This window comes from Salmo trutta, unplaced genomic scaffold, assembly GCF_901001165.1.
Source record: "Salmo trutta unplaced genomic scaffold, fSalTru1.1, whole genome shotgun sequence".
In the NCBI taxonomy this organism is placed as follows: Eukaryota; Metazoa; Chordata; class Actinopteri; order Salmoniformes; family Salmonidae; genus Salmo; species Salmo trutta.
In genome coordinates this window covers 1-17,496 of record NW_021823397.1, presented here as the reverse complement: position 1 = coordinate 17,496, position 17,496 = coordinate 1, and the positions used below count along the sequence as shown (strand labels likewise).

At 45.6% G+C, this 17,496-nt stretch overlaps 1 protein-coding gene across 1 annotated transcript; it reads right to left on the bottom strand.

The window, feature by feature from the left end:
- Positions 1-631: 631 nt before the first annotated feature.
- Positions 632-17,388, bottom strand: LOC115190609 (DENN domain-containing protein 1B; the record flags this gene model as incomplete). The annotated part of the gene is made up of 19 exons (XM_029748783.1): positions 632-853; positions 1,031-1,232; positions 1,432-1,529; positions 2,430-2,549; positions 2,672-2,707; positions 2,807-2,863; positions 2,985-3,025; positions 6,664-6,757; positions 7,335-7,436; positions 9,984-10,109; positions 10,387-10,488; positions 11,075-11,120; positions 11,247-11,347; positions 11,666-11,776; positions 14,629-14,682; positions 15,979-16,059; positions 16,299-16,379; positions 16,988-17,057; positions 17,269-17,388. Coding segments are annotated over 19 exons (1,864 nt in total), but the record flags the coding sequence as incomplete, so codon positions are not given.
- Positions 17,389-17,496: the final 108 nt, after the last annotated feature.

Here is a 17,496-nt window from a genome sequence, read left to right as displayed (position 1 = left end):
GCACGGAGGCCGGTGACTGGAACAGTGCTACAGCAGATGAAACACTGGGAGAAAGGGGCGTGGGTCCCACCTCTATTTCCTCCCCACTTTCTTCTCTTTCTAGCTGACCCAGGGGTTGTTTAGAAGCAGGGGTTGCTGTGCCATTCTCAGGCCCAGGAAAATCAGTGGTTTTGGGGGTGAGTCTGTCTCCTTCTCCCTGGTTGTCCTCCACTGCCCCGGCTCCGGCCCTAGACTCAGTACCCGGCCTTGGGCCTCTGTTCCTGGGTAACTCTCCTGGTGTCTTTGTGCCTCTCTCCTGCCCCTGGTTCTCCTCTCCTCGTTGCTGGTCTTTACCTCTGTAATTCTGCATCTTCTCTCTCTCTTTCTCTCCCTCCACTTCTTTCCCCTTCCCATTCTCACCCATACATTCAGACTGAATCTCAGGCTCCATAGTGATGTCTTCATCCCTCTTCCTCTCCTCCATCCGTTGTTCATCCTGCCCTCCTTGCCTCAGAACATTCCATCTCTCCATCCCCACCTCTTTCCTCACTTTAAGCTCCTCTGCCTCCACCAACCCCTTTTCCATCCCCTCCTCTCTCCTTCCCTCCTCTCTCCACTCCTCCTCTCTCCACTCCTCTCTCCTTCCCTCCTCTCTCCACTCCTCCTCTCTCCTCCCACCCTCTCTTCTCCCTTGAGGTGTTTCTGATGCTTCCTCTGACAACGCCTGTCCCTCTCCTAGCCAATCAGAATCATCTGTCTGTTCTGGCCCCTCCCCCATGTAATGTAGCCCCTCCTCCTGGTTCCAGCTGTGCAGACTGCCACTCCCACCGATGGACACGCCTAGACTCTCCTGACTGGGAGTGGCCAGGCCCCTCTGTTGACACACACGGTGAGGAGATGAGGTCTGTGTCTGGGATGTTTCTGTGTGTGTGTGTGTGTGTGTGTGTGTGTGTGTGTGTGTGTGTGTGTGTGTGTGTGTGTGTGTGTGTGTGTGTGTGTGTGTCAGTGTGCTGTTTCCATGTGTGTGTGTCCTGTCATGTGCTGTCCTCACCTGTCTGATGTAGTCAGTAGTATCAGGTCCAAACAGGTCTAGACTTCGTGTCCCGTAGAGCAGGCCGCGGTCATGGGAGCTCCGGGCACTCAGCGTGTCAAAGATCTCCCCCAGGAGGTCCATCTCTTCTGGGTCACACATACCCGAGTCTCCCCCCTCCTCCTCCTGGAGCTCTGGGTCTGCCACGGGGCCTGAGACAGCACTGATACACACATGTGGATGAACATTTTGGTTCCATCACTCTCTGTCTCTGACTCACTCACCCTCTCTCTTTTTCTCACTCACTCACTCACTCACTCACTCACTCACTCACTCACTCACTCACTCACCACCCTCTCTCTTCCTGTCTCTAATTCATACCTTTCACTCTCACTCTCCCGTCCTCTCTCTCTCTCTCTCACCTGTCCTGCCAGTCTTCTTCCCAGGTGTCTCTGTTCTCTTGTGTGTTCTCGTCGTCAAGGAGACAGCCTTGTTTGTTAACTGGACGACGGGGACGAGACTGACATAGCGCGACAGAACAAGACATAGGCATGACATAATGCGACACAGCAAGACATAGCAAAATCATCACAATAGAAGAGGTTAAGTTTATTATTGGTGGGTTGAATAATCCAATCCTAGATATGTGGTGATGATTAACTTCTACCTCCAGTGATTGGTCACAGTGTCCCCCGACCCACCCCTGTCTCAGTCTCCAGTATCTATGCTGCAACAGTCTATGTGCAGGGGGGGCTAAGGTCAGTCTGTTAAATCTGGTATAATTCTCCTATCTTATCTGGTGTCCTGTGTAAATTTAATTATGCTCCCTCTAATTCTCTCTCTTTCCCTCTCTCCCTTCCCTCCCGGAGGACCTGAGCCCTAGGATCATGCCTCAGGACTACCTGGCATGATGTCTCCTGGCTGTCCCCAGTCCACCTTGTCGGGCTGCTGCTCCAGTTTCAACTGTTCTGCCTGCGGCTAGGAAACTCTAACCTGTTACCACACCTGCTGTCTCGACCTCTGAATGCTCGGCTATAAAAAGCCAAATGACATTTACTCCTGAGGTGCTGACCTGTTGCACCCTCTACAACCACTGTGATTATTATTTGACCCTACTGGTCATCTATGAACGTTTGAACATCTTGAAGAACAATCTGGCCTTAAAAGGCCATGTTCTGTTATAATCTCCACCCGGCACAGCCAGAAGACAACTGGCCACCCCTCAGAGCCTGGTTCCGCTCTATGTTTCTTCCTAGGTTCCTGCCTTTCTAGGGAGTTTTTCCTAGCTACCGTACTTCTACATCTGCATTGCTTGCTGTTTGAGGTTTTAGGCTCGGTTTCTGTACAGCACTTTGTGACATCTGCTGATGTAAAAAGGGCTTTATAAATCCATTTGATTGATATTAGAGGCAGGTCTTACCTTCCCAAAGTGTTGTGTGATTGGTAAACGGCTCTGAAGGCAATCTGATTGTTTGCGGCGGTGTGTGTGTGTTCCTGACACGGAGTTGCCTCTCTTAAGGGAGAGAATCTCAACGTGCTCCTGCACATATATAGAGAAAGGATGAACACACACACACACACACACACACACACACACACACACACACACACACACACACACACACACACACACACACACTACAAAACAACAACAACACATACCTTGGGTGATAGAAAGTTCCTCAAGCCACGTTTGGCCTGAAAGAAAAGACAGAAAATAATTAGTAGGAAACCATATTTCACTAAGGGAGCACACACACACTCACACAAAGACACACACACAGACTACGCACTTACCGACTTGTACATGTGAGTCTTAGACTTGACGTTAAGGATGAGAGCTCCTCCCCCTTTCTACCAACAGAGCAAAATAATCAGACAGACCAATCAGAACACTTGAGACATTATTTAACCAATAGCAAGTAAGTGTAAGAGATGTGTGTTGTGTAAATTACAGAACCCTGTAAGTTCTTACCTTCAGGTTGCCCACCAGTTGATGATAGGCTTTGGTGCTTCCTGAGAGAGAAAGAGAGAGAGAGAGTTATTAATTTTTCAGCAGTCTTATGGCTTGGGGGTAGAAGCTGTTAAGGAGCCTTTTGGTCCTAGACTTGGTGCTCTGGTACCGTTTGCCGTGCAGTAGCAGAGAGAACAGTTTATGACTTGGGTGACTGGAGTCTTTGACCATTTTTTGGGCCTTCGGTACCGAGTCAATGTGCGGGGGGTGCAGCTTAGTCGAGGTAATGTAAAGTGACTATGCATAGCCTTCCTCTGACACCGCCTAGTATAGAGGTCCTGGATGGCAGGAAGCTTGGCCCCAGTGATGTACTGGGCCGTACGCATTACCCTCTGTAGCGCCTTACGGTCAGATGCCGAGCAGTTGCCATACTAGGTGGTGATGCAACCGGTCAGGATGCTCTCGATGGTGCAACCGGTCAGGATGCTCTCAACTGTCCCCCAGGGCTCAGTTCTAGGCCCTCTCCTATTCTCGCTATACACCAAGTCACTTGGCTCTGTCATATCCTCACATGGTCTCTCCTATCATTGCTACGCAGACGACACACAATTAATATTCTCCTTTCCCCCTTCTGATAACCAGGTGGTGAATCGCATCTCTGCAAGTCTGGCAGACATATCAGTGTGGAAGACGGATCACCACCTCAAGCTGAACCTCGGCAAGACGGAGCTGCTCTTCCTCCCGTGGAAGGACTGCCCGTTCCATGATCTCGCCATCACGGTTGACAACTCCATTGTGTCCTCCTCCCAGAGTGCTAAGAGCCTTGGCGTGACCCTGGACAACACCCTGTGGTTCTCCGCTAACATCAAGGCGGTGACCCAATCCTGTAGGTTCATGCTCTACAACATTCGCAGAGTACGACCCTGCCTTACACAGGAAGCGGCGCAGGTCCTAATCCAGACACTTGTCATCTCCGGTCTGGATTACTGCAACTCGCTGCTGGCGGGGCTCCCTGCCTGTGCCATTAAACCCCTACAACTCATCCAGAACGCCGCAGCCCGTCTGGTGTTCAACCTTCCCAAGTTCTCTCACGTCACCCCGCTCCTCCGCTCTCTCCACTGGCTTCCAGTTGGAGCTCACATCTGCTACAAGACCATGGTGCTTGCCTACGGAGCTGAGAGGGGAACGGCACCTCCGTACCTTCAGGCTCTGATCAGTCCCTACACCCAAAGAAGGGCACTGCGTTCATCCACCTCTGGCCTGCTCGCCTCCCTACCTCTGCGGAAGCACAGTTCCCGCTCAGCCCAGTCAAAACTGTTCGCTGCTCTGGCACCCCAATGGTGGAACAAGCTCCCTCACGACGCCAGGACAGCGGAGTCAATCACCACCTTCCGGAGACACCTGAAACCCCACCTCTTTAAGGAATACCTGGGATAGGATAAAGTAATCCTTCTAACCCCCCCCATAAAAAAATATATAGATGTACTATTGTAAAGTGGTTGTTCCACTGGATATCATAAGGTGAATGCACCAATTTGTAAGTTGCTCTGGATAAGAGCGTCTGCTAAATGACGTAAATGTAAATGTGATGGTGCAGTGTTTTTGACGATCTGGGGACCCATGCCAAATCTTTTCAGTCTCCTGAGAGGGGAAAAGGTGTTGTCGTGCCCTCTTCACAACTGTCTTGGTGTGTTTGGACCATGATAATTCATTGGTGATGTGGACACCAAGGAACTCGAAACTCTCGACCCGCTCCACTTCAGCCCCATCGATGTTAATGGTGGCCTTTTCGGCCCTCCCTTTCCTATAGTCCACGATCAGCTCCTTTGTCTTGCTCACATTGACGTAGAGGTTGTTGTCCTGGCACCGCATTGCCAGGTCTCTGACCTCCTCCCTATAGGCTGTCTCGTTGTTGTCGGTGATCAGGCCTACAACTGTTGTGTCGTCAGCAAACTTAATGATGGTGCTGGAGTTGTGCTTGGCCACGCAGTCGTGGGTGAACAGGGAGTACAGGAGGGGACTAAGCACGCACACTTGAGGGTCCCCCGTGTTGAGGATCAGCGTGGCAGATGTGTTGTTGCCTACCCTTACCTCCCTGGGGGTGGCCCATCAAAAAGACCTGGATCCAGTTGCAGAGGGAGGTGTTTAGTTCCAGGGTCCTTAGCTTAGTGATGAGCTTTGTGGGTGCTATGGTGTTGAATGCTGAGCTGTAGTCAATGAACAGCATTCTCACGTAGGTGTTCCTTTTGTCCAGGTGGGAAAGGGCAGTGTGGAGTGCGATTGAGATTGTGTCATCTGTGGATCTGTTGGGGCGGTATGCGAATTGGAGTGGGTCTAGGGTTTCTGGCATGATGGTGTTGATGTGACCCATGACCAGCCTTTCAAAAAAACTTAATGGCAACCATCGTGAGTGCTGCGGCGGGTAATCATTTAGGCAGGTTACCTTCACTTTCTTGGGCACAGGGACTATGGTGGTCTGTTTGAGACATGTAGGTATTACAGACTCGGTCAGGGAGAGGTTGAACATATCAGTGAAGACACTTGCCCGTTAGTCCGCGCATGCATTGAGTACACGTCCTGGTAATCCGTCTGGACCTGTGGCTTTGTGAATGTTGACCTGTTTAAAGGTCTTGCTCACATCGACTATGGAGGGCGTGATCACACAGTCGTCAGCTGGTGCTCTCATGCATGCTCTAGTGTTGCTTGCCTCAAAGCGAGCATAAAAGGCATTTTGCTCGTCTGATATGCTCGCGTCACTGGGCAGCTCGCAGCTGGGTTTCCCTTTGTAGTCCATGAAATGTTTCAAGCCCTTCCACATCCGACGACCGTCAGAGCCGGTGTAGTAGGATTCAATTTTAGTCCTGTATCGACACTTTGCCTGTCTGAGGGCATAGCAGGATTTCTTATAAGCATCCGGATTAGTGTCCCGCTCCTTGAAAGCGGCAGCTCTAGCCTTTAGCTCGGTCTGGATGTTGCCTGTAATCCATGACTTCTGGTTGGGATATGTACATACGGTCCTTGTGGGGACGACGTCGTCGATGCACTTATTGATGAAGCCGATGGCTGAGGTGGTAAACTCCTCAATGCCATTGGATGAATCCAGGAACATATTCCATTCTGTGCTAGCAAAACAGTTCTGTAGCATAGCATCCGCGTCATCTGACCACTTCTATATTGAACGAGTCACTGGTACTTCCTGCTTTCATTTTTGCTTGTAAGCAAGAATCAGGAGGATAGAGTTCTGGTCAGATTTGCCAAATGGAGGGCGAGGGAGAGCTTTGTATGTGTCTCTGTGTGTGGAGTAAAGGTGGTCTAGAGTTTAAATGATTTATTTTATTTTCATCCTCTGGTTGCACATGTGACATGCTGGTAGAAATGAGGTAAAACAGATTTAAGTTTGCCTGCATTAAAGTCCCCGGCCACTAGGAGCGCCACTTCTGGATGAGCATTTTCTTGTTTGCTTATGGCCTTATTTAGCTTGTTGAGTGTGGTCTTAGTGCCAGCATCAGTTTGTTGTGGTAAATAGACAGCTATGGAAAATATAGATGAAAACTAGATTGTTTGGCAAGCATCGGTTTGTGAGGACTTAAACACACAGACACAGACACAGACACAGACAGACAGACAGACAGACAGACAGACAGACAGACAGACAGACAGACAGACAGACAGACAGACAGACAGACAGACAGACAGACACCTGCTTCTGCTGTTCCACACTGTAGCATCTCTTGTTCGAACAGGTCGTCTGGCTCTATCCCTCTGTTCAGCAGCTCCAGACGTCCATCAATAAACTGAAAAGCAAAAACCCAGTCAATGAACTGCTTTGTTAGTATATCATAGTGACTCCTATTCAACCCTGAGAAGATCGTTCTACTGAATATCACTATGATTCTAATAATAAACTTAGAACTGTTTGTTCTGTAATCCTGACAAAGACATAACGGTCGAATTGTTGTGACAATGAACACCTGAGGAAGTGGAGCTATATTGCAGAATGTGGATTATTGCAGAATGTGGATTATTGCAGAATGTGGATTATTGCAGAATGTGGATTATTCTCTTTTGCTTATGGTCAGACATCCAGACTACAAATGACCTTTTGATGTTTGCATGTTGACCTGTTTTTCTTGTTTGTTTTACACCTCCATACCACGAGGACATTTGATATCCACATGTGTGTGTGTGCTACTTGTTGTCATGTTTGTTTTGTTATGGTATCCCCAGAACAGCAGAGGGCAGCGTCCTGTCTTGAGATGAACTCACCTGTTGGAAGAGTTGCAGGAGGAGGAGGGCACTCATACTGATATACACACACCACACACACACCACACCACACACACACATACCCCACACCACACACACAGGTACCTGTTTGAAGAGCTGCAGATGGACAGCACTCTGTAGGAACTGTCTCATACTGGAAGACCTGTGGTCCAGGAAAACCTCCTCACAGAACATGACCTGACCATTCTACAGAAGGAGGGAGGGAGGGAGGGGATGGAGAGGGAGGAGGCAGAGAGAGATGGTGAAGAGAAGACACTTTATTGAAACAGGTGTCTTTATATACAGTATTACAGAGTATTCTACAGTATTATTGCATACAGAGTAAAACGCATCTGCACATTATTGTATTTTAATGTTATGTATTCCAACTTCGTTCCCAGAGTATTCCAGATTATTATTGTTCTAACCGTGTTCCCAGAGTATTACCGTTCTAACCACGTACCCAGACTATTTCAGAGTATTATCGTTCTAAACATGTACCCAGACTATTTCAGAGTATTATCATTCTAACTGCATTTCCAGAGTATTACCATTCTAACCATGTACGCCGACTATTTCAGAGTATTATTGTTCTAACCGTGTACCCACAATATTTCAGAGTATTATCGTTCTAACCGTGTACCCAAACTATTTCAGAGTATTATCGTTCTAACTGCGTTTCCAGAGTATTATTGTTCTAACTGTGTTCCCAGAGCATTCCAGAGTATTATTGTTCTAACTGTGTTCCCAGAGTATTACCTATCTAACCGTGTTCCCAGAGCATTCCAGAGCATTATCGTTCTAACCGTGTTCCCAGAGCATTCCAGAGCATTATTGTTCTAACCGTGTTCCCGGAGCATTACAGAGTATTACCGTTCTGAGTTCCCAAAACATTCCAGAGTATTATCGTTCAAACCGTGTTCCCGGAGTATTCCAGAGTGTGATTGTTCTAACTGAGTTTCCAGAGTATTATTGTTCTAACCATTTCCCCTGAGTATTCCAGAGTATTATTGTTCTAACTGTGTTCCCAGAGCATTCCAGAGTATTATTGTTCTAACTGTGTTCCCAGAGTATTCCAGAGTATTACCATTCTGAGTTCCAAAAGTATTCCAGAGTATTATCGCTCAAACCATGCTCCCAGAGTATTCCAGAGTATTATTGTTCTAACTGAGTTCCCAGAGTATTCCAGATTATTATTGTTCTAACCATTTTCCCAGAGTATTCCAGAGTATTATCGTTCAAACCGTGTTCCCAGAGCATTCCAGAGTATTATTGTCCTGAGTTCCCAGAGTATTCCAGAGTATTATTGTTCTAACTGTGTTTCCAGAGTATTACCATTCTAACTGTTGCCAGAGTATTACCGTTCTAACCGTGTTCCCAGAGTATTCCAGACTATTATTGTTCCAACCGTGTTCTCCCAGTATTCCAGAATTTGATTGTTCTAACCGTGTTCCCAGAGTATTCCAGAGTGTTATTGTTCTAACCGTGTTCCCACAGTATTCCAGAATATTATTGTTCTAACCGTGTTCCCACAGTATTCCAGAATATTATTGTTCTAACCGTGTTTCCAGACTATTCCAGAGTATTATCGTTCTAACCGTGTTCTCAGAGCATTCCAGAGTATTATCGTTCTAACCGTGTTCTTAGAGCATTCCAGAGTATTACCGTTCTAACCGTGTTCCCAGAGCATTCCAGAGTATTATAGTTCTAACCGTGTTCCCAGAGCATTCCAGAGTATTATTGTTCTAACCGTGTTCCCAGAGCATTCCAGAGTATTATCGTTCAAACCGTGTTCCCAGAGCATTCCAGAGTATTATTGCTCTGTGTTCCCAGAGCATTCCAGAGTATTATTGTTCTAATTGTGTTTCCAGAGTATTACCGTTCTAACCGTGTTCCTAGAGCGTTCCAGAGTATTACCGTTCTAACCGTGTTCCTAGAGCGTTCCAGAGTATTATTGTTCTGAGTTCCCAGAGTATTCCAGAGTATAATTGTTCTGTGTTCCCAGAGCATTCCAGAGTATTATTGTTCTAATTGTGTTTCCAGAGTATTACCGTTCTAGCCGTGTTCCTAGAGCGTTCCAAAGTATTATTGTCCTAACCGTGTTCCCGGAGTATTCCAGAGTATTATTGTTCTGAGTTCCCAGAGTATTCCAGAGTATAATTGTTCTGTGTTCCCAGAACATTCCAGAGTATTATTGTTCTAACTGTGTTTCCAGAGTATTACCATTCTAACTGTGTTTCCAGAGTATTACAGTTCTAACCGTATTCCCAGAGCATTCCAGAGTATTATTGTTCTAACCATGTTCCCACAGTATTCCAGTATATTATTGTTCTAACTGTGTTCCCAGAGTATCCCAGTATATTATTGTTCTAACCGTGTTCCCAGAGTATTCCAGAGTATTATTGTTCTAACCGTGTTCCCACAGTATTCCAGAATATTATTGTTCTAACCGTGTTTCCAGACTATTCCAGAGTATTATCGTTCTAACCGTGTTCTCAGAGCATTCCAGAGTATTATCGTTCTAACCGTGTTCTTAGAGCATTCCAGAGTATTACCGTTCTAACCGTGTTCCCAGAGCATTCCAGAGTATTATAGTTCTAACCGTGTTCCCAGAGTATCCCAGAGTATTATTGTTCTAACCGTGTTCCCAGAGTATTCCAGAGTATTATTGTTCTAACCGTGTTCCCACAGTATTCCAGTATATTATTGTTCTAACTGTGTTCCCAGAGTATTCCAGAGTATTATTGTTCTAACCGTGTTTCCCTTCAGAGCGTCTCCATATCCTCCAAACAGCAGAGCCTGAGCTCTGAGGAAGGCCTTGGCTACGCCCACACCTGCTGATGCTGCCTGACGTTTCAGAGACAACTTCAGACCTGATACCTAGTACACACACACACACACACACACACACACACACACACACACACACACGTTGTTACACAGACACACATTGTTACACAGACACACACACACAAGTCCACATGCAAGTTACCCACACACACATCTAAACGTGCTTACTTGCTCAAACGCACGGACGCGTGAAAGCAGGCATGCAAACACACACACACACACACACACACACACACACACACACACACACACACACACACACACACACACACACACACACACACACACACACAGACATTCACATTACCACATCTGCTGGTATCTTCTTCAGGTCATCGAAGGGAGCCTCTATAGTGTTGGTGTCTACATTCAGAATCACCACGTCCTCTAACCCCCGGCTTCTCACTCTCTGGATCAATACATCAATACATCAATACATCAATACATCAAACAATCAATACATCAATCAATCAATACATCAATCAATCAATACATCAATACATCAATCAATACATCAATCAGTCAACTAATCAGTCAGTCAACAAACCAACCAATCAACTAATCAATCAGTCAACAAACCAACCAATCAACTAATCAATCAGTCAACAAACCAACCAATCAACTAATCAATCAGTCAGTCAACAAACCAACCAATAAACTAATCAATCAGTCAGTTAACAAACCAACTAATCAATCAGTCAGTCAACAAACCAACCAATCAACTAATCAATCAATCAGTCAGACAACAAACCAACCAATCAACTAATCAATCATTCAGTTAGTAAGTCCATCATTCAGTCAATCGATCAATCACAAAAACAGTCTGTCCGTCAATCCGTCCGTCCATCCGTCTGTCCATCAGTCAGTTATTTTCCGATGTGGTCTCATAGTATACTGTATGATTCATACTGCCCTGCAGGTCCTGTCTGCTTGTCAGAGGGAGGAAATACCATTAGATCCTTATGGAAACCATGGAGATGCTGTAGTTACTGTACCTCTGTCAGACTGGAGTGGACTCCTATGAGGAAGGGCATCGGAGCACTGAGAGACAGAGAGACAGAGAGACAGAGAGACAGACAGACAGACAGACAGACAGATTGAGAGCTTTAATATATACATTTCAGTGTGTGTGTGTGTGTGTGTGTGTGTGTTGTGTCTCTCTCTGACCAGCAGTAGTCCAGTAGGTGTGGGGGCAGGACAGGTATGAAGATGTGTTGCCAGTACATGGGGTAGAGCACAGCACTGAGGGCATGAACACACGCTGTCAACTGGAGCGGAGAGAGGGAGGGAGGGAGAGAGGGAGGGAGGGAGGGAGGGAGAGACAGAGGGAGAGAGGGAGAGACAGAGGGGGGGAGAGAGAGAGAGAGAGACAGAGAGAGACAGAGAGAGACAGAGAGAGAGAGAGAGAGGGAGAGACAGAGGGGGGGAGAGAGACAGAGAGAGACAGAGAGAGAGAGGTGGGAGGGAGGGAGGGAGACCAATCAGAACAGCATACATTTCTGTTAGAAATTACAGAAAGCAACTTTTGAGAAAGGGTTGAATGAAGTTTTGTGAGTTGTTGAGGTATAGTGTGTGTGTGTCCTCACTGTGCTGAGTTTGCTGGAGAGGATGAGGATGCGTCTCTCAAACAACATGCTGGCATAGAGCTGGAGGAGGTTAGACACATCTACTGCTACCACCAACTCTGTCAGGTTCCTCTGTAGCACACACACACACACACACACACACACACACACACACACACACACACACACACACACACACACACACACACACACACACACACACACACACACCACAGTATAAAAAAAATAGGTACCACTTTTCTTAAAGCATTCAGGTACCGCTGTAATGTAAGACCTGTCGTAACCATGGACACTTTATAATGTCTTATCTTCCCGTAATGATCTCTCTGTCAATGTTAAGACACTGGTTATCTATGAGATGTATAGTATAATCAATGTTAAGACACTGGTTATCTATGAGATGTATAGTATAATTAATGTTAAGACACTGGTTATCTATGAGATGTATAGTATAATCAATGTTAAGACACTGGTTATCTATGAGATGTATAGTATAATCAATGTTAAGACACTGGTTATCTATGAGATGTATAGTATAATTAATGTTAAGACACTGGTTATCTATGACATGTATAGTATAATTAATGTTAAGACACTGGTTATCTATGACATGTATAGTATAATCAATGTTAAGACACTGGTTATCTATGAGATGTATAGTATAATCAATGTTAAGACACTGGTTATCTATGAGATGTATAGTATAATCAATGTTAAGACACTGGTCATCTATGAGATGTATAATATAATCAATGTTAAGACACTGGTTATCTATGAGATGTATATACTATCGTTGGAAACGGACTAATTGCCTTGAGCAGGTTTTAGTATGTTTCTAATTGTATAAGTAGCCTAGCAACAGTGATGAATGTGTTCTGGGTTAAATGGAATGATCTACAGTATGTGTAAAGGGGGCCAGTCTCTAAACAGGATGTTTCCAGAAGGGTGAGATAGGAGGCATGTGTTAGATCTAATAGATTGTAAACTACTGCCCTGTAGCACTGTCTTATAGCTGTTCTATATTATTATATTCTCTCTATATGTTATAGCTTCGCTGATCTATACCATTAAATTCTCTCTGTATGTTATAGCTTCACTGTTCTATGTCATTATATTCTCTTTATATGTTATAGCTTCACTTTTATAGTTCATTATACTATCTCTGTATGTTATGCATCATTATATCCACTGGACTGTGAATAGATTGCTTATTCTCAGAAATAGCTCTTTGTGTCTGAGAAAGATAATTATCTAGTGGACTGTAGCAGGCTGCAGGACTGTGCACTCCCTAGTCTCAAAGCCTCTCCTGGCTGATAAAGAAGTGGACTGTAGCAGGCTGCAGGACTGTGCACTCCCTAGCCTCAAAGCCTCTCCTGGCTCATAAAGGAGTGCAGGACTGTGCACTCCCTAGTCATCTAACATCTGTATGACCCAGTGTGGTGAATACATCTAACATCTGTATGACCCAGTGTGGTGAATACATCTAACATCTGTACGACCCAGTGTGGTGAATATATCTGTACGACCCAGTGTGGTGAATACATCTAGCAGCTGTATGACCCAGTGTGGTGAATACATCTGTACGACCCAGTGTGGTGAATACATCTAACATCTGTATGACCCAGTGTGGTGAATACATCTGTACGACCCAGTGTGGTGAATACATCTAACATCTGTATGACCCAGTGTGGTGAATACATCTAACATCTGTATGACCCAGTGTGGTGAATACATCTAACATCTGTATGACCCAGTGTGGTGAATACATCTAACATCTGTACGACCCAGTGTGGTGAATACATCTGTACGACCCAGTGTGATGAATACATCTGTACGACCCAGTGTGGTGAATACATCTGTATGACCCAGTGTGGTGAATACATCTAACATCTGTACGACCCAGTGTGGTGAATACATCTGTCCGACCCAGTGTGGTGAATACATCTGTACGACCCAGTGTGGTGAATACATCTAACATCTGTATGACCCAGTGTGGTGAATACATCTGTACGACCCAGTGTGGTGAATACATCTAACATCTGTATGACCCAGTGTGGTGAATACATCTGTACGACCCAGTGTGGTGAATACATCTGTACGACCCAGTGTGGTGAATACATCTAACATCTGTATGACCCAGTGTGGTGAATACATCTAACATCTGTACGACCCAGTGTGGTGAATACATCTGTACGACCCAGTGTGGTGAATACATCTAGCAGCTGTACGACCCAGTGTGGTGAATACATCTAACATCTGTACAACCCAGTGTGGTGAATACATCTGTATGACCCAGTGTGGTGAATACATCTAACATCTGTATGACCCAGTGTGGTGAATACATCTAACATCTGTATGACCCAGTGTGGTGAATACATCTGTATGACCCAGTGTGGTGAATACATCTAACATCTGTATGACCCAGTGTGGTGAATACATCTAACATCTGTATGACCCAGTGTGGTGAATACATCTGTACGACCCAGTGTGGTGAATACATCTGTTTGACCCAGTGTGGTGAATACATCTAACATCTGTATGACCCAGTGTGGTGAATACATCTAACATCTGTATGACCCAATGTGGTGAATACATCTGTACGACCCAGTGTGGTGAATACATCTGTTTGACCCAGTGTGGTGAATACATCTAACATCTGTACGACCCAGTGTGGTGAATACATCAGGGTCAGGATCAGGGTCAGGGTTAGGGTCAGGGTTAGGGTCAGGATCAGGATCAGGGTTAGGGTCAGGGTCAGGGTTAGGGTCAGGATCAGGGTCAGGGTCAGGGTTAGGGTCAGGGTCAGGGTTAGGGTCAGGGTCAGGGTTAGGATCAGGGTTAGGGTCAGGGTTAGGGTCAGGATCAGGGTCAGGGTCAGGGTTAGGATCAGGGTTAGGGTCAGGGTTAGGGTCAGGGTTAGGGTTAGGGTCAGGGTTAGTGTATTACAGTGACAGCAGACTCACACTTTCAGGGATGGAAGGGAGCCCTCTGGGGTCTGGAGCGATGAAGTATGGGACCTGGGGAAGAAGGGAACAAGTAGCAGTTAGTTTCCATCCCAAATGGCACCCTATTCCATAAGTGCACTATTTTTGACCATGGCGCATAGGGCTCTATGCAGGGAATAGGATGCCATTTGAGGTGCAGTCCTAGTCAGAAAGAACAACATCTGGGTGTATGTTAGTACTGGTAGACCCATCATGATCCTGTTATCAGGTCTGGTTCTGAGAGATGATCTTGAGAGAACCAGGGTTCACCGAGTGTCCAGGTGATTTAGATTTTTGATTAGTCTAGTTTTAGGTGTTAACTATGTCTTGGTTTAGTAGTAGACCAGGTTATAGGTTATAGGTGTTAATCCAGACCAGGTTATAGGTTATAGCTCTTCATCCAGACCAGGTTATAGGTTATAGGTGTTAATCCAGACCAGGTTATAGGTTATAGGTGTTAATCCAGACCAGGTTATAGGTGTAAATCCAGACCAGGTTATAGGTTATAGCTCTTCATCCAGACCAGGTTATAGGTTATAGGTGTTAATCCAGACCAGGTTATAGGTTATAGGTGTTAATCCAGACCAGGTTATATGTGTTAATCCAGACCAGGTTTTAGGTTATAGGTGTTAATCCAGACCAGGTTATAGGTTATAGGTGTTAATCCAGACTAGGTTATAGGTGTTAATCCAGACCAGGTTATAGGTGTTAATCCAGACCAGGTTATAGGTTATAGGTGTTAATCCAGACCAGGTTATAGGTTATAGCTCTTAATCCAGACCAGGTTATAGGTGTTAATCCAGACCAGGTTTTGGGTTGTAGATGTTAATCCAGACCAGGTTTTGGGTTGTAGATGTTAATCCAGACCAGGTTTTAGGTTCTAGGTGTTAATCCAGACCAGGTTTTAGGTTCTAGGTGTTAATCCAGACCAGGTTTTAGGTTCTAGGTGTTAGTGCAGCAGACCAGTTTTAAGGTTCTAGTGGGTGTTATTCCAGACCAGGTTTTAGGTTCTAAGTGTTATTCCAGACCAGGTTTTAGGTTCTCGCTGTTAGTCCAGACCAATTTTTAGGTTCTAGGTGTTAGTCCAGACCAGGCTTTAGGTTCCAGGTGTTATAACAGACCAGGTTTTAGGTTCTAAGTGTTAGTCCAGACCAGGCTTTAGGTTCTAGGTGTTAAAACAGACCAGGTTTTAGGTTCTAAGTGTTAGTCCAGACCAGGCTTTAGGTTCTAGGTGTTAAAACAGACCAGGTTTTAGGTTCTAAGTGTTAGTCCAGACCAGGTTTTAGGTTCCAGGTGTTAGTCCAGACCTAGCAGTTTTCCAGGACTCACCCCTTCCTGCCCCTTCCCTGGGGTGAGGGGGGCATGTCCAGGAGGGCGGGGCATCTCTGTCCTGACCAATAGCTTCTCTCCCTCAGAGAGAAACACAACACACTACCACACAGCCCAGAAAACCCTTCTATCTAATAACAAATCCACATGATACACTACAACACAGAAAACAGTTTAAATGACAACCGCGTAATGTAATATGATTGTGTTTCCTATATAATGGGTTGGAATTGGAATTTCCAATTGGAATTAGAATTGATGGGACAATTTAGGGACTCACCTGTCCCTAAATTGTGATGAATAGACTAGTTAAGGCTTACCAGCTGCAGAGTGACAGAGCCGACAGCCAATGGCAGGGGATGTGTGTAGAGGGCGGCCAGCAGTTCTCGCATCTCATTGGTCTGTTGAGAAGCAAGCGATACTCATGAAACACTAATGAAATACTTTTGAAATACTAATGAAATACTTTTAAAATACTAATGAAATACTTTTAAAATACTAATGAAATACTTATGAAATACTAATTAAATTGACTTGACAAATAAAAGCCAGGAAAATGTGTGAAGGAACTTGACTGTAAAGAACTGTAGACACAATACAGTCCAGTATAAAGCAGGGGTGTCAAACTCATCCCATGAAAACAATTAAGATGTTTTATTGTCACACACCAGGTAGGTGCAGTGACATGTTTTACAGGCTTCGTAATAGTAGTGCAGCGCCCCTGGAGTAAATTAGGGTTAAGTGCCTTGTTCAAGGCCACATCGACAGATTGTTCACCTTGTCGGCCAGGGGATTTGAACCAGCAACCTTTCGGTTACTGGCCCAACTCTCTTCAGACAGTGACGTTCATTTATCAATCAAGTACGAGGAAGGGAGGGGATGAAACCCACAGACACTCAGCCAGGTTATTGAGAGACCCACCTGACCCTTGGTCAGATAGTCAGCCAGGTTATTAAGAGATTCACCTGTCCCTTGGTCAGATAGTCAGCCAGGTTATTAAGAGACTCACCTGTCCCTTGGTCAGATAGTCAGCCAGGTTGTTCAGAAGTTTGTAAAACACCTCAAACCAAGGTAGGTAGCTACAACACACAATTACTCATATTATGACAGTAGTATATGGTTAATGTTGTCACTAAATACAGTAATGAACACACAAACACACAAACACGCACGCACGCACGCACGCACACTCTCTCTCTCTCTCTCTCTCTCTCTCCCTCCTCTCTCTCCTCTCTCTCTCTCTCTCCTCTCTCCTCTCTCTCTCTCTCTCTCTCTCTCTCTCTCTCTTACCTAAGCATACAGAGGCATGTGTGTGAGCTGCTGGTGAGGCGACAGAAGCCGAAGCGTTGGCATCCCTCCAAGTCAGTCAACACAAAGGTGAAGTGCTGCACTGCTACCACATCTCTCACTCTGATGGAGGAGGAGGAGGAGGAGGAGGAGGAGGCGAAGGAGGGAGGGGGAGGGAGGGAGGAGGTGGGAGGAGGGAGGAGGAAGGAGGAGGGAGGTAGGAGGGAGGGG